This window comes from Rattus rattus, chromosome 18, assembly GCF_011064425.1.
Source record: "Rattus rattus isolate New Zealand chromosome 18, Rrattus_CSIRO_v1, whole genome shotgun sequence".
In the NCBI taxonomy this organism is placed as follows: Eukaryota; Metazoa; Chordata; class Mammalia; order Rodentia; family Muridae; genus Rattus; species Rattus rattus.
The window spans coordinates 22,896,156-22,916,552 of record NC_046171.1 but is presented as its reverse complement, the minus strand read 5'-3'; the positions used below and the strand labels follow the sequence as shown (position 1 = coordinate 22,916,552).

The window sequence follows — 20,397 nt, the reverse complement described above, 5'->3', positions numbered from 1 at the left end:
AAACAAACAAGCAAACAACCAGACAAAAGAACACTGTCTATAAGTTTCCTAACCCCTAACGTGAACTTCAGGCAATCAAGTGTCTGGCAGGATTGTACACATCTGCACTCCTGGACTCTAACCCAAGAACTAGCATATGAAGAAATATCAAAGAAAGAAAAATAGGCAACTGGTTTATTAGCATTTATGAAATAGAAAAAGGTAGTTGAAATAGAAAAAGGCAAAAAGTTTAATTTAGTGTTTTTATTTCACTTGGTTTGTTTTAATGAAAAGTTAGATGCAAATATCAATATCCCTGGGAAATAGGTTAGCAGAATATTAGTAACTCAAGCCGCCTGGTAATGCGCTTAGTAATGTGTCAGGGTTTTTTGTGACTTACATGGTTACAATGATTAGCTTTAATTATCCCTCTGGGAAGAGAGCCTTAATGAGGGTGTGTCTGTCTAGGCCAGCCTGTGGGCAAGTCTGTGGGAGTTGGCTTGATTATGTTAGTTATGGCAGAGAGGCCACCCATTGTGAAGGGCACCATTCCCTAGAGAAACCATTTCTACCTCCCAGAGAGTGAGGCAAGTGAGTCCAGTGCTGGCATGCATGCATTAGTTCAGCCCTGTCTGCTTTGGACCATGACGTCGTGTGAGCATTAGCTTCATGCTTCTGTTGCCTTGACTTCCCTGTGTTGATGAACAGACACCTGACACTTTGAGCTCAGTGAGCAATGTTTTCCCCTTTGCTTTTGTCAAGAGTATTTTATCTCAGCAATAGGAATGGAAACTAAGATAACGCGTATATGGCTGACCAGGGACACCTCTCCACCATCGTGTCCTTTACCTATGATCGACCTCCTGTTTCCTAATGCAGAACGTGAGAACCTTAAGGACAGTAGAGATTCCGATGCCCTTGATTAACTCCATCCAACTGCTTCCTGCCTACTGTCTTTTGATTCATCCCATCCCATTAGCCCCAAGGGAGCATCCACCTAATATGTCTTTCTTCTATAACCAGTAGTAAGAATTTTTTTAAAAAATCTTTTCAGGACTTGAAATCTCCAAGCCAGAGGGATGAAATCGCAGGGGCCCGGGCCACCTTGAAGGAGAACTCCCCGCTCCTGCATTCGATTTGTTCTGCCTGTTTGGAACATTCCGATGTCGCTTCTCTCAAAGCCAGTAAGGACACCGTCTGCGAAGAGATCCAGAATGCTCTTGATGTAATTTCAAATGCTTCCCAAGGCATCCAGAATGTGCCAGCATCTCCTGAGCCGCAGGCAGCAACACTGGGAAGTGCTCTTGATGAGCTGGAGGTAAGTAGAGAGAGCCAAGAGTGTGACTAAATATCTCAGGACAAGTAAGCAGACACAGATGCTCGGTTCCTATGGAGGAGTCTGGAGAACTTTTATTTTATCATTAATCAGTCTCAATGACTTTTCTGGCTCTTCCAATGAATTGAAGAACAGCAAGATTTCCTATCAGTATGCTTTAGCACTCCTCTGCTTAAGAAGCCATTATGTTGGATTCTAGGGAAGACTTTATTTTACATAGACCACCATCTAAAGTGTAGGATCTATTTACTACACAGTATTTATTATTGGCACCATTCTATGTGCTTGGGAATACATCTGGTCAGTGTCTTTCTCAAGGGTTTAATTTTAGCAAGAACCCATAGGCAAAAGCCGTTATACATAAGCAACTAGCATAGCGTATCATAAAAGGGTGAGGTAAGTTCAAAGATGTGAGGAGTTTAAGTCAGGATCAAATGGAGATCTAGAACACAGGCTCAAGCTACTTACCCTGTGTTTGTGACAGCATAGAAGCCAGGAACCTGGTGGAGTCATCAAGGGAGAAAGTTCACAGCTCAGGTAAAGAGCCAATGGGATCCAGCTAGACCAGCCTGTGCCAGTTCTTCCTCTGAACAACTGGGACTCTTTGCAAGGCTTTTTAACACACTGAGACTTATGTCTTAAAGGAATGATGCTAGCACCACAGGAGCACAGACTAGATGCAAATAAGGTGAGAAGTTGGGAACCAGGCGGGAGGCTATAGTCGGAACCCGAAGTTACCTTATGGGCATCACCCTACGGTGTCTCATGTGGTCATGCCAGCAGCAGCAATGCTCAGTTGTATAGGTATTAGTCAGCTAGAAAATGATAGAATGGACATGTGGGGCATTAGCAAAGGGAAGGAGTCACAGCAAATGCTGCATGCTGAGTCCCTTAGCAACACAGAGTGGAGTTTATGGTCTGTGATGCTATTAGGAATTAATGTCTGGGAGGCAAAGAGATAGGATGAAGTTGGCCTGGAAGACACACCTACAGAGCTTGGGTCAACCAACTGTTGGTACCTAGAAGGCATTGGCTTTCATAGTGTGACTTACTAGGTTGAAATGTACAGGCCTTTGTGTCTTTCAGTTGTTGAATGTAGGTCATCTTCCTTGGGAAGATCATGAACTCTGGGGTCAGGAGGATTGCTCTGTGTAGGTGAGGATAGACGTGTTCACAATTTGATAGTAAGTCCTACTTGGAAGTGTGTGTGTGTAAGGTAGCTATCATACATCTTGAATCGCATAGTTAATTTAAAATTTTTAATCCAGTAACTAGATAAAAGAGATTTTCATTAAACATAGGAAGGCTGTAGGCAAAACTGGCCAGAAGATCAGAAACTCAATTTTGAACAAGTCGAGTTATTTATTAGGTCTTCAAACATGATGTTAAAGAGCTCTGTTTACCTAGCCCAACAAGGAGCTCCTCAGGGAGAGGTAACATAGTGTGGTGCTTCATTCCTTGATCTATAATCCAGCTGTGGCATTTGGTACATTTGTATCCTTGGGAACAACACTTATAGACCTAAATGTTCTTATTTATAGGAGGCCAGTAACAATGCCATAGCATCATCAGGTTAAATGAATTAATAATGCAGGTTTGATTGTTTAGAGCAATGCATAGTAAAAACTCAGTCTTAGCATCATTAAAGGGACTATTTGGAAGCAGATTTTTCCATGATGAAAAAATATCTATAATTAAAGTTACTAAAGTTTTACTGATAACCAAAAAACCCACCCAACTCCACAACTTATGCAATACCCACACAGTTTTTATCATGATTATAGTAAGTTTATTAGATAATTAATAATTTCAAGTTTAAAATAGCTTGCTTTCCCTTTAATTAAATGTCTTTAAACACACTCTCTATTTCTAATCCAATATTATCAGCTGCCAGATTATTATATGAAGTATAATGTTAGACCCATGTGAAATTGCATAAAATAAAATACCCAGTCATATGCAGAACTTAGGGACTTATTTTATGATCAGGTAAAAAATAAAAAAGAATGGAAATAATTCCCATGGCCCAATGTTCCTTCCCTGTGATGAATGCACAATAACCTTGTTATTATATGCATATCTTGATGTCTTATCTTTATAAGATCTAATTTTTTTTTAAGGCCAGTCATAGACATTAGAAGAAAGCAGCTAGATACCAGTGAAGTGTTAAACCCTAAGTCAATAAAATATAAAACCTGAAAACCAAAATAAATGGGAAACTTGATCATAGCTTGAAAATCTTTGAGGAGCTGATCAATTATTTTCTACTAGGCGAGGGTAACATTTCACCTCCAGTCAGCTCATGAATTCACCGGGGGAGGACGTCATGGGAAATCCCAGTCTTGTGGATCCTGTTTTTGTCCCTTCCAAACACCATCCTTTCCAAATTTCTATCTGCATTCTTTTGACATCTTGTCTCTCTGGCCACCTAATATCCTCGATGCTAGCCTCGGGAAAGCAGTCTGTAGGTCACACACCTGCTCTCACAGGCATTTTCTCTTAGCAACCAGGAGCCTTGGCCGGAAGAATCCCTGCTGCGAGCCAGCTTTGGGATCTCTCTGATTCCAGCTCTGGTCGCCTGCTCCTGCAGCTTTCTCCCCCTTGGAGGTCAGACTGCTTCAACCAATGGACTTTGGTGCGGACTAGGGAAAGTAGAGTCGGAGGCCTTCAGCCTCAATTGGGGTGTTTTAAAGTTCCCATGTTCCCTCACTGGTCCCCCACACCAGTGCTTGGATTTATAAGGACCTAGACCCTGTGTGATTTTTCTGCTCAGAAGGGTTGCTTCCTTAGCATCCTTCAAAATTACGAAATAATGGGGGAAAAAGACCCCTGTCGAACAAGGGCTTGGTTTCCCTTGCAACACAGTAGCTTGAGCTGTCTGCTTTGATGTGCAACTTTGAAGCGGTCAGCTCTGGGGACAAGCTGGCAAGCTTACCCTCTGTGGGGCTCAGGGGATCTGCAGACAAATGGTAATTTGGTATACAAACGTCCTAGGCTGGCCATGCAGGGGCATTGGTTTTAGTATGCTGCAGCAGTGGCCATAGAGAATCACTGATCCAGTGGCCTTGCTGTCTAATAGCTAGAAAGGGGCTTTTAGAGAGAGCCACAGTTGAATTTTTTTTTAAAAAAACATTTTGTTGTAGACAATGAAAAGGTAGTCTATCCTCTTCGGGTCTATTTTCCTTCCAGACAATTGCATCCAAAAGAAAGTAGTTGTAGTCCACTCCCCTGTTAAAATAAAAATGGAGAGGCTACTTATGTTTTCTCTTAAATACATACAAAATTTATATAGAATACCTTCTATGAAAATGATTAAGAATCTGTAGATATTACTTGGCAGGTACCATTGTATATAAAAATCTCATCCTCTGCGGTTGAGTTTTTTTTTTTTTAATTTTCTCCAAATAAACCCAAGTTTTAAAAATAAAATAAAATAATATATTTCTGGTTGACTAAAGTTTTTTCAAGATTTATTTTATGTATTTATGTTTTCAGTACGCATTTTATTTAGCTGTGTGTGTGCATGTGCATGTGTGTATGTGTGTATGTGTGTATGTGTGTGTTTGAGGGGGCATACATGTATGTGTGCATGAATAGAAGCCAGAAGAGAGCACCAGGTATCTTTCTCTATCATTCTTCACCTATTCCTTTCAGGTAGGAGCTTTCCTCAAACCTGGAACTCTTATTTTCATGGCTAGAGTTGAAATCAGTAACCCTCATTGATTTTCTTGTCTCTGTTCCCATTGGGGCTGGGGATACTGGTGTGTGTTAGATGCCTGGCTTGTTAAGTAGGTGGTAGGATTTGAACTCTGGTCCTCATACTACACAGCCAGGCCATTTCTCCAGCTAAACACCTTGCATGAATGATTCACTTGGTTGTTACATTGTCACCATTGAAAATTTAATTTTTTATTTACTGAAAAAAAATTGGGACCTACGTTGTATCTATTGCAAATCAGGAAGCTAGTGGATAAGGCAGGGTGTGTGTCTAATCTCTCTGATTCCAGAAGAATTTGTGACTCTGTGCTTCTTGAGTTTTCTTTGCTAGCACTTAACAGACTCAATTAAAATTTGGTGCAACATATGATAAGGTTCTTAGTTTATATGAATCATCAAAGAAGTTATAAATGTAACCAAGTTTTTCTGGTGGATTAAACACTGCCCATGGATCATTAAGTAAAAATGGTCTGTACTTGGGAAGTGCTTCTTGTAATGGAGTGGAACTTTCCAGAGGACCGGGCAGGTGGAATTGTAAAATGCATTTTCCAAAGTGTTAAACAGATTTGTTTCCAGAGATGTTCCCACAAAAGACCTCATTTATCCCCAAAGTTTTCCAAGTCCAAGCTCCACTGGAACACTTTTTTTTTTCCTTTAATCTCACTTTAGTTGGAGGCTACAGTGATCGGCAAGCCATAGCAGAGGTTGGAGAGGAGAGCACATGGAGAAGAGCCTTTTCAAGAATGGAAGGACTCTTAAGACCCATTTACTTCTGAACAAGCAGGCAGAAGACCTAAAATACATCCCCAAGATCCCAATACCATCTTAACAACTCCTGAGTTTTAGCACAGTCAAAGACAGGGCTTCAGAACAAAACGCCTGAAAATAAGTACATCCAAGTTAGAAATAATTGCCAAAGCTGCCTGAACTAGATAAAACAGAATTTATTGAACATTTAACCTTTTAACAATAATTTTGTGAGTTAAATGGCTGTACTTTATATTATTTACAGGGAGCTATATTGGTAGAGGATCTGGAATAACCTTTGCTCTATTTTGCTCCTGCAAATATACTACTATGAAATAAATGGATGTAGTAAATACTCAGCCGGGAGCCAGGGTCATTAAATGTTTATAGTGCGAAAATGTATCAGAACACTTTCTCAACAGCTACCAAGCTAAAACTTCTGCTAAATCTTTTATTCTGGGCCATGGCTGGTTGTGGGTATGGAACTTGAGATTTATCAGTGAAGAAAGAATAGAAATTGAATTAGAACGCTGTACTGTAAATTGATTGATTTATTGGAAAGGCTACTGTGAACTGTAGTGTTGCTTCTGTGTTTATGACTGAACGAGAGTCAAGAAGTGTCACATTGCAAATGAACAGAATTTTGAAAATGTCATTAAACAGAAAACTTTGCCAGTGAGAGTTGCCTCAAAAACTTGACACACATGCCCTCTTGTAGAAGGAAAAAGCACTAGTGGAATTACATTTGCGTGCATCTTTTAAGGTGATGCTATCAAAGGCTATGTTTGTACTTACTAATTTTCAGAGATGCTCTATTTTCTATTTATATATTATTTTATATATAGTTTATATTCTTTTTATTGATAATTTCAAATATATATATATGTAATGAGTATTGCTCAAATTTTTTTACTTCTTTTTCTTTTCTTTTATTGAATTTTTTACTTACATTTTAAGTGTTATCTCCTTTCACGGTTTCCCGTCCAGAAACCCTCTCTCCCATCATTCCCCCTGCTATAAGGGTGCTCTCTCACTCACCTACTACTCCCTCCCACCTCCCTATACTGGGCATCAAGCCTTCCCAGGACCAAGGGCCTCCCCTCCCATTGATGCCCAACAAGGCTAACCTCTGCTACATATGCAGCTGGAGTCATGGGTCCATCCCTCTGTTCTCTTGGGATGGTGGTTTAGACCCTGGGAGCTCTGGGGCGGGCAGGGTCTGGTTGGTTGATCTTGCTGTTTTTCCTATGGGGTTGCAAACCCCTTCAGCTCCTTCAGTCCTTTCTCCAACTCCTCCATTGGGGACCCTGTTCTCAGTTCAATGGTTGGCTGTGAGCATCCACCTCTGTATTTGTCAAGCTCAGGGAGAGACTCTTAGGAGGCAGCTATATCAGACTCCTGTCAGCATGCACTTCCTGGCATCTGCAGTACTGTCTGGGTTTGGTGTCTGTATATGGGATGGATCCCTAGCTGGGGCAGTCTCTGGATGGCTGATACAATTTGTGAATTGTATCTTGGGTATTCTGAACTTTTGGGCTAAGATCTGCTTATCAGTGAGTGCATATCATGTGTGTTCTTTTGTGATTGGGTTACCTCACTCAGGATGATATTTTCTAGTTCCATCCATTTGCCTATGAATTTCACAAAGTAATTGTTTTTGGTAGGTGAATAATATTCCATTGTGTAGATGTACCACATTTTCTGAATCCATTCCTCTGTTGAAGGACATCTGGGTTCTTTCTAGCTTCTGGCTATTATAAATAAGACTGATATGAACATAGTGGAGCATGTTCCTTGTTATATTTTGAAGCATTTTTCAGGTATATGCTCAGGAATAATATAGCTGGGTCCTCAGGTAGCACTATGTCCATTTTTTTGAGGAACCTCCAGATTGATTTCTAGAGTGGTCGTACTAGCTTGCAATCCCACCAACAATGGAGGAGTGTTCCTCTTTCTCCACATCCTCACCGGCATCTGCTGTCACCTGAGTTTTTGATCTTAGCTATTCTCATTGGTGTGAGGTGAAATCTCAGGGATGTTTTGATTTGCATTTCCCTGATGACTAAGGACTTTGAACATTTCTTTAAGTGCTTCTCAGCCATTCGATATTCCTCAGTTGAGAATTCTTTGTTTAGTTCTGTACCCCATTTTTTTAATAGGATTATTTGGTTCTCTGGAGTCTTAACTTCTTGGGTTCTTTGTATATATTGGATATTAGCCCTCCATTGGATGTAGGATTGGTAAAGATCTTTTCACAATCTGCTGGTTGCTGTTTTGTCCTAATGACAGTGTCCTTTGCCTTATAGAAGCTTTGCAATTTTATGAAGTCCCATTTGTTGATCCTTGATCTTAGAATATAAGCCATTGGTGTTCTGTTCAGGAAATTTTCCCCAGTGCCGATGTGTTCGAGCCTCTTCCCCACATTCTCTTCTGCTAGTTTCAGTGTATCTTGTTTCATGTGGAGATCCAACATCCACTTGGATTTGAGCTTTGTACAAGGCACTAAGAATGGGTTGATCTGCATTCTTCTACATGATGACTGCCAGTTGAGCCAGCACCATTTGTTGAAAATGCTATCTTTTTCCCCACTGGCTGGTTTTAGCTCCTTTGTCAAAGATCAAGTGACCATAGCTGTGTGGATTCATTTCTGGGTCTTCAATTCTATTCCACTGATCTATCTGCCAGTCTCTGTACAAATACCATAAAGTTTTTAATCACTTTTGCTCGTAATACAGCTTGAGGTCAGGAATTGTGATTTCCCTCAGAAGTTCTTTTATTGTTGAGGATAGTTTTTGCTATCCTGAGTTTTCTTTTGCTATTCCAAATGAATTTGCAAATTGTTCTTTCTAAAAATTTGCTGGAATTTTGATGGGGATTGCATTGAATCTGTAAATTGCTTTTGGCAAGATGGCCATTTTTACTATATTAATCCTGTCAATCCATGAGCATGGGACATCTTTCCATCTTTTGAGATCTCCTTCAATTTCTTTCTTCAGGGACTTGGAAGTTCTTGTCATACAAATCTTTTACTTGCTTGGTTAGAGTCACCCCGGGGCACTTTATATTATTTGTGACTATTGTGAAGGGTGTTGTTTTCCTAATTTCCTTCTCCGCCTGTTTATCCTTTGAGTACAAGAAGACTACTGATTTATTTGAGTTAATTTTATATCCAGCCACTTTGCTGTAGTTGTTTATCAGCTGTAGTAGTTCTCTGGTGGAATTTTTGGGGTCACTTAAATATACTGTCATATCATCTGCAAATAGTGTTATTTTGAATTCTTTTCCAATTTGTATTCCTTTGATCTCTTTTTGTTGTCTAATTGTTCTAGCTAGGACCTCAAGTACTATACTGAATAGGTAGGGAGAGAATGGGCATCCTTGTCTAGTCCCTGATTTTAGTGGGACAATCAAGTTTCTCTCCATTTAGCTTGATGTTGGCTACTTGTTTGCTGTATATTGCTTTTACTATGTTTAGGTATGGGTCTTGAATTCCTGATCTTTCCAATATTTTATTATGAAGGGGTGTTGAATTTTTCAAATGCTTTCTCAGCATCTAATGAGATGATCATGTGGTTTTTTTCTTTTAGTTTATTGATAGATTTCCATGTATTGAACTAACCCTGCATCCCTGGGAAGAAGCCTACTTGATCATGATAGATGATCATTTTGATGTCTTCTTGGATTCGACTTGCAAGGATTTTATTGAGTATTTTTGCGTTGATATTCATAAGAAAAATTGGTCTGAAGTTCTCTTTCTTTTTTGGGTCTTTGTGTTGTTTAAGTATAAGTGTAATTGTGGCTTCATGGAATGAATTGGGTAGTGTTCCTTCTGTTTCTATATTTTGGAAAGTATTTGTATGAGGTCTTCTATGAAAGTCTGATGGAATTCTGCACTCTAGTCCATCTGGTCCTGTCTTTTTTTTTGGGGGGGGGGCCGTGAGATTTTTAATGACTGCTTCTATTTCTTTAGGAGTTATGGGGTTGTTTAGATGGCTTATCTGATCCTGATTTAACTTAGGTACCTGATATCTGTGTAGAAAATTGTCTATTTCCGGGGTTGGGGATTTAGCTCAGTGGTACAGCGCTTGCCTAGGAAACGCAAGGCCCTGGGTTCGGTTCCCAGGTCCAAAAAAAAGAATGTTAGAAAATTGTCTATTTCCTTTAGATTTTCCAGTTTTGTTAAGTATAGGCTTTTGTAGTAGGGTCTGATGATTTTTTTTTTTAATTTCCCCAGATTCTGTTGTTATGTTTCCCTTTTCATTTCTGATTTTGTTAATTTGGATACACTCTCTGTGCCCTCTTGTTAATCTGGCTATGGGTCTATCTATCTTGTTGATTTTATCACAACCAGCTCCTGGTTTTGTTGATTTTTTTTATAGTTCTGTTTGTTTCTACTTGGTTGATTTCAGCCCTGTGTATTTTCTGCCATCTACTCCTCTTGGGTGTATTTGCATCTTTTAGGTGTGCTGTCAAGCTGCTAATGTATGCTCTCTCCAGTTTCTTTTTTGGAGGCACTCAGAGCTGAGTTTTGATTTTAGCACTGCTTCCATTCTGTTTCATAAGTTTGGGTATGTTGTGCCGTCATTATCAATAAATTTTAAAAAGTCCATAGATATTGAGAGATATTACAGACCAATGACTGTTGTTTCCTATTATTTTTGTTGTTAAAAGTGGAATTATGTTTGTGTGGCTATCTTCTTTTGGGTTAGTTGAAAGAAGATTATTTTCTTGTTTTTGCTAGGGTGTAGTTTCCCTCCTTGTGTTGGAGTTTTCCATCTATTATCGTTTTTAGAGTTGGATTTGTGGAAGAATATTGTGTAAATTTGGTTTTGTCTTAGAATACCTTGGTTTCTCCAGCTATGGTAATGGAGAATTTTGTTGGATATAGTAGCCTGGGCTGGCATTTGTGTTCTCCATATGACATCTGTCCAGGATCTTCTAGCTTTCATAGTCCCTCTTGAGAATTCTGGTGTAATTCTGATAGGTGCGCCTTTATATGTTACTTGACCTTTTTCCCTTACTGCTTTTATTATTATTATTTTGTTTGTTTAGTGCTTTTGGTGTTTTGACTATTATAAGATGGGAGGAATTTCTTTTCTGGTCCAATCTATTGGAGTTCTTATGGCATCTCTTTAGGTTATGGAAGTTTTATTCTATAATTTTGTCGAAGGTATTTACTGGCCCTTTAAGTTGGGAATCTTCACTCTCTTCTATACATATTATCCTTAGGTTTGATCATCTCACTGTGTCCTGGATTTCCTGGATGTTTTGGGTTAGGAGCTTTTTGTGTTTTCCATTTTCTTTGCCTGTTGTGTCAATGTTTTTCTATGGTATCTTCTGCCCCTAAGATTCTCTCTTCTATATCTTGTATTCTTGCATCTATGACTCCTGATCTATTTCCTAGGTTTTCTATCTCCAGGGTTGTCTTGCTTTTTGCTTTCTTTATTGTTTCTATTTCCATTTTTAGATCCTGGATGGTTTTGTTCAATTTCTTCACCTGTTTGGTTGTGTTTTCTTGTAATTCTTTAAGTGATTTTTATGTTTCCTCTTTAAGGGGTTCTACCTGTTTGGCTGTGCTGTCCTGTATTTCTTTAAGGGAGTTATCTGTGTCCTTCTTAAAGTCCTCAAACATCATCATGAGATGTGATTTTAAGTCAGAATCTTGCTTTTCTGGTGTGTTGTGGTTTCCAGGATTTGTTGTGGTGGGATAACTGGGTTCTGAAGATGCTAAGTGGCCTTAGTTTCTGTTGCTTAGTTTCTTGCACTTGCCTCTAGCCATCTGGTTATCTCTGGTGTTAGCTAGTATTACTGTGACAGTGGTTTGCCCCTCCTTTAAGTCTGAGTGTCAGCACTCCTGGGAGACTAGCTCTCTTCTGGTGGGTTTTGGGTTCTGGGAGCTGTGTCACAGAATCAGCTCTGGGAGCACACAGAAACCAGACATATTCTGTCCCAGACTCCTCCTCAGTTCCTGTGTCCTGAGGGCTCTTGGTGGGTCCATCTGAGCAGAAGTGCTGGTCTTACCCATTCTCTCAGGTGTGTTAGCATTCTTGTGAAGATCAGCTCTCTCCCAGAAGGATCCCGAAACATAGAGCTGTGGCACCAGATTAGCTCTGGGTGTAGACAAAAACTGGAAGTGTATTAGTCAAATCTATTTCAATTCCTTACCCTCTATTCATCCCTTGTTCTCTGGACTATTTTTTCTTCCCAATTCTATGTGCTGTTTAAAGCCATGGAGTTCGTGTGTGCTTCCTCATGTCCTCGGTATATGTAGAGGTGTACCAGAGCGTAGTACCTCTATGATATCATATCCTTGTATAAAACTGACACTCTTTCCTCTAACAGCCATCAACTGACAATAGTTCCTCAGGTAGGTTTGGGAATGTCACGAGCTCCTACTCATTCTTGCTGGGGTTTTAGTTGGCTTGATCTTGTGTAGGTCTTGTGCAAGCAGTCCCATCTTTAGTGGCTCAGTCATGTCTAGAAAATACTGTCTTGTTGGAGATACTCACTGTATCTGGCCCTTAAAATCTTCATGCTTCCTCTTGGGGAAAGAGAGAATGTGATAGACGTGTCCCGTTTAGAGCTGAGAACAGTTTCTTATTCTCTGCACACTGGCCTGTTGTGACCAGTTACGGTAATATCACTTATTGCAAAGAGAAATATCTTTGATGAGTGTAGAAAGACACAGTAATCTAGAGGCAGAATAATGTACAGGGAGGGTTTATTACTTTGTGCATTTTGCAGAATAATATTATTAGGTTCTTCTCTAGGGTATATGACCTAGTTAGTCATGTTTTTTGTTGTTGTTTGTCTTTGGTTCAGTTAATGGTATCATGTGGAACAGTCCTTAAATACAACCAGCATTGGATGGTTATGTCCATAACATTTGTGCCATCATTGCAAGAGTGAGCATATCTTGCCAGGTATGTTGGTACTATAATTTTTCAGAGATCATGGTTCATACAACTACTATTACTTACATTTCTTCTGTGTATGAAATTCTTCTGTGTATGTACTTCTGGCACTATGAATGCTAGCCAGCAGGAACAAAGTGTCTAGCTTGATTTCTTTAGGTTCTGTGACTCAAGTCTATAGTAATATACTTGAGCAATAATGTCTTACCATCAAGTTTTGAACAATAACCAAGAGCAATAGAAAAAGCTTGCAATTTTATGGGGGGTGTTCTATGGTAGCCCATTGACCAGAAATAGAAAAGGGGTATTCCATTTCTGGCACTGGGCATTTATTTATTTATTTATTTATTTATTTATTTATTTATTTATTTATAGCCTATGGTGACTGGGGGAGGCATTGCCCCTCCATATAGGATACCTTCATTTAAACTTCCTTTACATATGTGCTGTATATGTTTTAGCATCTACAGAGCTAGGTTTTGGTATGGCCTTCTCAAATGTCTTTAATGTTAGTTGTCTCTCTTTATTTTCTTTCCTCTATTCTGCCCTTCCATCCCCTACCTAACTAAAGCTTTCATGACTTTCTTTAGTTATATCCCCAGATGCATAGAGCAATTACACATAGTAGGTGCTAAGTGAACATCAATGAAGTAAGCACATTCAAACACGCTACCTCCCCCAGTGGCATCACAGTGAACCCCATTTTTCTCTCTATTTTTTTTTCTCCTTTCTTCAACTTGAACAGAATATACTTAATAAGGAACTTAGGTTTGAATAGCACCATGAATTTACAGGATGGAAACCAAGAAAGTAAATTGAAGGGATGCATTGGTCAGAATCTTTCTGTAATAAGACAGCACAAAGAGAAAAAAATGTGTATCTTTATTCCTTTCTCCAAGGAGCTGTCCATCTTTAATCTAGGTTCTCTGTGATTTTCTGTGCTGCCTTTTATTATACACAGTAATTTGGGGGTGAACATAGTTCTCTTTGCCCTATGTTTTCATTTCAATGAAAAGCCAGACCTCTGTCAATTCGATAAGCACTTAAGAACTCAGGAAGAAAGTAGCTGTCACTCATTTACCTAGAATTACTTCATATAATTACTATCTTTAAACATGTTTTTGTTTCCAGAAATAGAGTGAATTAAAAGTAGTTAAAATGATGGGTAAAATATTTTAAAATACACAGTCCATCTGTTAAGAGAAGTTTTCTTCAGGGCAGATATAAAGAAATGTCAAATTCATACTAACTCAGCCACAGGATTCTGCTGAGTATGTGATAATTTCTTTAGAGTTCAAGCCTGGGGTTTGAACTTTGAGAGACAAGCTGAGGGTGAAAGAAAAAACTCCATTCTGCTAGTTGGAAGATGACACAGGAGGTCTTTGCAAGAAGCTGGTAATCTTTAAGGTTTGATCATCTTGGATGAATGAAAAAAACACAAGCCCCTATGGCAGGAACTAGTCAGAAAAGTCCTCTTGCTTATCCTTGGCTCTGTGTGTAGTCCAGAGGAAACACACACACACAGTCTCCAAACCTCCAAAGAACAGAATGCACCTGGAAAATTTCCTATCCTTACGTGGACTTTGGGTCAGAAATTATATTATCTGTGTAGCCTCTTAAACCTCAGCAGAAAATCTAATTTAAAGTTCTCCTATCTCGGTAATACCTCAAGGGACCTGGCAGAAGCAAGCTCAGATTTATCCTGAACTTCATGCCCAGTCTTCAAAAAATTCTAATACATCTCCAAAGAAGATAAGTTCTCATAACATACAAATAAAGTAAGCCATTGTGAGTGATTCTGACAAAAGGCATAAACTGCAGAGAAAGCTCTTTCCATCACAAACACAGAGATTCCTTAGATACTAAACCGAAATGAGCTGTTAAACACATGATTCTTTCATTTATTTATTACCACTATAAATGCATTAAAGGAGTAAAATAATTAAAAAATTGAGCAGATAGTATTGTCTAAAATGAAAAATATAATTATGATTATTAGTTGATTAGGTAATCAGGTAGAGGATTAGTAATCTCTGAATGGTATTTGAAAATGCTGCTTAGAATTTTCCACACAGAATTTAAAAAATATTTTAAAAAGTTAATATGCAAGATAGTTCAGCAGGTTAAAAATATCCTAATATGGTGCCCAGAAGAGAGAAAGTATAACAGAATTGTTCAGAACTGTGGAAGACAAGAGCCTCCACAGCTAGTGCACACTATAAGTGCCAAGTATGACATTAATAGAGAAATGTATATCTCCACAGACTGCAGTAAAGCTGAAGAAGGAGCTTTTCTTTTTAACCTGTGTATGGTGGCCTAGTCCTGTAATCTCAGGATTTGGAAATCTGAGGCAGGATTTCCCGGCCTAACATAGTGAAGCCCTGTTACAACAAAAATAAAAGATATCATTTATTAACAACACAGCTAAATAAAGCCAGCCCAGCTCTGTCAGCAGTTGTGACAATAGACTGCTATCTTAATTCATCAAGGGGTTTGTATCAGTTGGGTTTTTGTCATTGACCCCATACTTCACAGAAACAACTTAAGAAAATAATTTATTTTGGTTCAGGTTTCAGATATTTCAGACTGCCATGCTGGAAGGAACGTGGTGGAAGGAAACAGTTTTTATCATGGCAGCCAGGAGGCAGAGTAGAGAGGTCAGGGCAAGAGATAACTCACAAGGATGAGTCCCTGGTAGCCTACTTCTGCCACCTCCCAATGCCACCATTACCTTATGCGTATGTCCATTCAACAATTCAGAGACCCAGAACACTGAGCATTTCTCCGCCATGTTGTGCTCCACCAATTGGTCATTAATCTGGTTGACAGTCAAGATTAACCCTTACCGGGTTGTAACACGGTCTCCTCAATGATGCCTGGGGAATTAACAAAAAATGGCCTGTCGCTAAGTGGATGCCTCTCAAAGAACTAGCACTTTGCAGGCATCTCAGGCAGGAATTGAGTTGGTAAGTGAAACTATTTCGTTATTGTGATCCTTCCTGAAAAGCACATCTATCTCCTGGTTCACGAACAACTAGAAAAGGAAATGAAACAAAACGACCTAAACGGGGAAATAGTGAAGCTAGAACAAAGGCTTGAGGGCTAACCTCAGAGGGAAATGCGTCACCGGTGATGCTTACACTAGGGAAGGAGAGAGGCTGGAAGTAAATGTGTGCAGGTAAGAATGAAATTCCGATGAAATGGAAAATTCCCAGGAAAACAAGAGTTACCCTAAGTGGCTCAACAATAGATGTTTCCTGTTAAAGTATTCAGCGTTTACTTACAGTAAGTGCCACGACCTTCGTGGGATGCCGCCCTTCCGAGGATATGTAAATGTACCCCCCTAGCAACAGGATGAGAAAGGCCAAGGAAAAAGCTCTGAGTTCACTGCATGAAGTTGGAGAAACTAATAACAAATAACACCGCATTCCTTAGGTAAGGGAGGGATGTTTGCACCCAACGCGGGAAATAAAATACAGAAATCCTAAGGAGAGTTGAGTGATTCACCCAGGACTATTTAAAAGACCCAGGACAGTCACTTCACAAAGGTGGTCCTCGCTCATCATTAGAATATCTACTGTCATGATTCAGCTCACTAACCAACTAAAAGAAAAAATACATTATCTCATTGATCACAAAAACGTCTGAAAACCTCAGTTTAATAAAACCCCTAAATGCAAGGGCAGAAGTGAATTTCTTAAAGTGATAAAGGATTTAATAAAATTCTCTGGAGAAGTTCATACTTAAATTTAAGCCATTGTAAGTATTCTCCTTAAGATTAGAAATGAGTCTGTAAGATGAAGAAATGACTGAAATATATATATATACATATATATAATATATATACACATATATGTATATGATATACACACAACTATATATGTATATGATATATGTATGCATGTGTGTATATACATATATGAATATATTTAAGAATATATTCAGCGTGGATAATAACAGATCATAAAACTTTACGAAAGGGGCAAGACGTTGAGTCCACATGGCATTTTTACCCTTACATTAAGTATAATACATACGGCAGACATATACTTTTTTAATGGACAGGTGTATGGTAAGCTGTAGGAGGAATAGAAGGGTTCATGCAAAACCTAGGACAGGAAGGGATGGGGTTTAAAGGTTTAAAGCTACTGGGCACATTCCGTTTCTGAAGCCGACTGATGTTACAAGCTGTACTGTTACTGTGTTTATCCATACATTCTCCTTACAAATGACGTACTCAATGATGACATTTAATGAAGTACAGCAGAGCAGGGTAAGTCTGAGCACAGAGGCGGCCACATCATTTGTGTCCCTCTGAGCTACTGTGCTGGGTGCTGGGACTTGGCATTTGTGGTGCTCAGTATTTATCTGTCCCTTGTGCTATGATCCCGGAGAAGCCAGCGACTCCCTGGCCAAGTTAGATAACTTGCAAGAGGTCAAATGAGCAGGAATTAGGAGAGTTATAACCTGGACTGATTTCTTCTGACACCACATACCAATTGCTCCTTCCAAACAATAGTCTGTGTGACAAATGATGGACTATTATATTAAGTACTTATCTATCCATATGTCTGTCTGTCTGCTTATATAGTAGTTTTTCCTTATACCTAGTGAGTTATATGAATGGAAGATGGATACTTTGCTCATATTTACATTGTTCATAATCTAGCACAGTACTGAGTACCAAATAATTACTTATAGTACCTTTGTTGAAAAGATAATGAATTGATGGTATTTAAGAACCTGGTGAGATTTTAATACATGTAATAAACATTTACCTAATGAGGATGGACAAGATCTCCTTTATCTTAATGATTAAATATGGAAGTGATTAAGTACCTTGTAAGTAAAATGCATACATACTCATTAGCAGACCTTGTTTGCTCCTGGCCTCTTGGGAACATTAGACACATGTTATATATAGTTTTGTGGTATATGAATCTTCCATCAAGCTTAGAAAAAGCTCTTAATTGGGTAGTGATAAAAATGATAATTATATTTTCCTCCCAAACTTAAGAAAAATAAAAGGGAACACTTAAAAAAGAAATTGTTAAAAAAAAGAGAGATTAGAAAAAAAATTAAATACCCCAAACAAATTCTTTTTTTTTTATTGGATTTTTTTAATTTACCTTTCAAATGTTATTCCCTTTCCCAGTGTCCCAGACATAAGCCCCCTATCCCACCCCTTCCCTTCTTCTATAAAGGTGTTCCCCTCTCCACCCCGCCTCAGTCCCCTACGCTGGGGGTCCAACCTTGGCAGGACCAAGGGCTTCTCCTTCCATTGGTGCTCAACAAGGCCATCCTCTGCTACCTATGCAGTTGGAGCCCAGGGTCCGTCCATGTATAGTCTTTGGGTAGTGATTTAGTCCCTGGGAGCTCTGGTTGGTTGGCATTGTTGTTCTTATGGGGTTGCAAGCCCCTTCAGCTCTTTCAATACTTCCTCCAATTCCCCCAAAGGGGGTCCCGTTCTCAGTTCAGTGGTTTGCTGCTAGCATTTGCCTTTGTATTTGACATGCTCTGGCTGCGTCTCTCAGGAAACATCTATATCTGGTTCCTGCCAGCATGCACTTCTTAGCTTCATCAATCTTATCTTAGTCTTGGTGGCACATGTGGGGCAGGCTCTGAATAGCCTTTCCTTCAGTCTCTGCTCCAAACTTTGCCTCCATATCCCCTCCTATGAATATTTTTATTTCCCCTTTTAATAAGGAGTGAAGCATCTGCATTTTGGTCATCCTTCTTCTTGAGTTTCAGGTGGTCTGTGTGTTGTATCTTGGCTAAATTTGAGCTTTTGGGCTAATATGCACTTACCAGTGAGTGCATACCATGTGTGTTTTTCTGTGATTGGGTTACCTCACTCAGGATGATATTTTCTAGTTCAATCCATTTACCTATGAATTTCTAAATTTATGTTCATTAGTGTTTGGGCTGCATGTGTGTCTGTGTGAAGTTAGGAGTTACAGACAGTTGTGAGCTGTCATGTGGATGTTGAGAATTGAAGCCTGGTCCTCTGGAAGAACAGTCAGTGATCTTAACCACTGAGCAATCTCTCTATGAACCCCAAATGAATTCGTATGAATTATTTGTTTCTACTTGGTTGATTTCAGCTCTGAGTTTGATTATTTCCTGCCTTCTACTCCTCCTGGGTGTATTTGCTTCTTTTTGTTCTAGAGCTTTTAGGTGTGCTGTCAAGCTGCTAATGTATGCTCTCTCCAGTTTCTTTATGGAGGCACTCAGAGCTATACGTTTTCCTCTTAGCACTGCTTTCATTGTGTCCCATAAGTTTGGGTATGTTGTGCCTTCATTTTCGTTAAATTCTAAGAAGTCTTTAAATTCTTTCTTTATTTCTTCCTTGACCAATTTATCATTGAGTAGAACATTGTTCAACTTCCATGCATATGTGGACTTTCTGTCATTATTGTTGTTATTGAAGATCAGCCTTAGTCTGTGCAGTATGCATGGGATTATTTGAATCTTCCTGTATCTGTTGAGGCCTGTTTTGTGACCGATTATATGGTCAGTTTTGGAGAAGGTTCCATGAGGTGCTGAGAAGAAGGTATATTCTTTGTTTTAAGATGAAATGTTCTATGATATTTATCTGTTAAATCCATTTGTTTCATAACTTCTGTTAGTTTCTCTATGTCTCTGTTTAGCTTCTTTTTCCATAGGCTGGCCATTGATGAGAGTGGGGTGTTGAAATCTCCTACTATTATTTTATGAGGTGCAATGTGTGCTTTGAGCTTTAGTAAGGTTTTTTTTATTGCTGGGGACAATGTATGACGACAGGGACTGCCAGCAGTAGGCCAGGATGGAGACATCTCAGAAGCCTGCAGCAGCTCCTTGTAAAATAGGGTGACCTCTGGGACCCTGAGAAACAGGAGATACATTCTTCCAGGTGACCTGCCATCTGAAATAAGAGGCTGCCTGTAGTAGGCCAGTATGGAGCCATCTGAAATAAGAGTCCGTCTTCAGTAGGCTGGGATGGAGACATCTCAGTTGCCCTCAGTAGCTCTTTGTAAAAACTGGTTGTTCCCATTTCTCTTAACCTTAGCCCTGGACAATGGCTGTATAGATTTCATTTGTGCATGACTGCCTTTCAGTTGGCCTTGGTGTGCATAATTATTCTAGTATATCTGACTTTCCTACTTCTTTCTCCTTCTGCTCTGGTGAATTCTATGAAACTAGATGTTCCTTGATGTTATGATTCTTAAACAATTGGAAATTGAGGCATAGGGGCACAGCACAGCCCTAATGGCCCAGGTGTATGCTGTGTGTTCTCATCTTAGAAACAATGCAATAACTGCACAATAGTAGTTCCAGATTAATGCTTGACTTGCAAAGAAACTTTAAAGAAATTATTGGAAAATGAATTAGAGCCAACATTGGGCCCCTAAGAAAGGAAAAAGTTATTGAAGTTAGGAAATAAGTTTTATAAATTATTTGTGAGTGGTTCCTGAAAAAGGACGCATAGAATAAATAAAAGTATATACTAGTAAAACTAAGTAAAAATACTGGGACTCTTACGAGAGTCATTGTGTACAAGGAACAGAAAGCCAGCAGAACCACTGAGTTAAGGGTTAACTTGGTTCTTTCTGGCCACTGCCTGGCAGCTTCGCCCATGTCATTTATCATTAGAGCTTCACAGGAAAATGCAAGTAGCTGACCTCGGAGCTCTGAGCTCTGAAGAATAATAAGTTAAAAGTTAAA

General features: G+C 39.2%; 1 protein-coding gene across 1 annotated transcript in view; it reads left to right on the top strand.

Moving 5' to 3' along the window:
• Ctnna3 (catenin alpha 3) overlaps nucleotides 1-20,397 on the top strand; it is a 1,495,245-nt gene that overhangs the window by 304,340 nt on the left and 1,170,508 nt on the right. Inside the window, exon 6 of the mRNA XM_032888434.1 lies at nucleotides 1,034-1,297. Coding sequence (XP_032744325.1) covers nucleotides 1,034-1,297 — 264 coding nt within the window. The remainder of the gene's footprint in view (nucleotides 1-1,033; nucleotides 1,298-20,397) is intronic.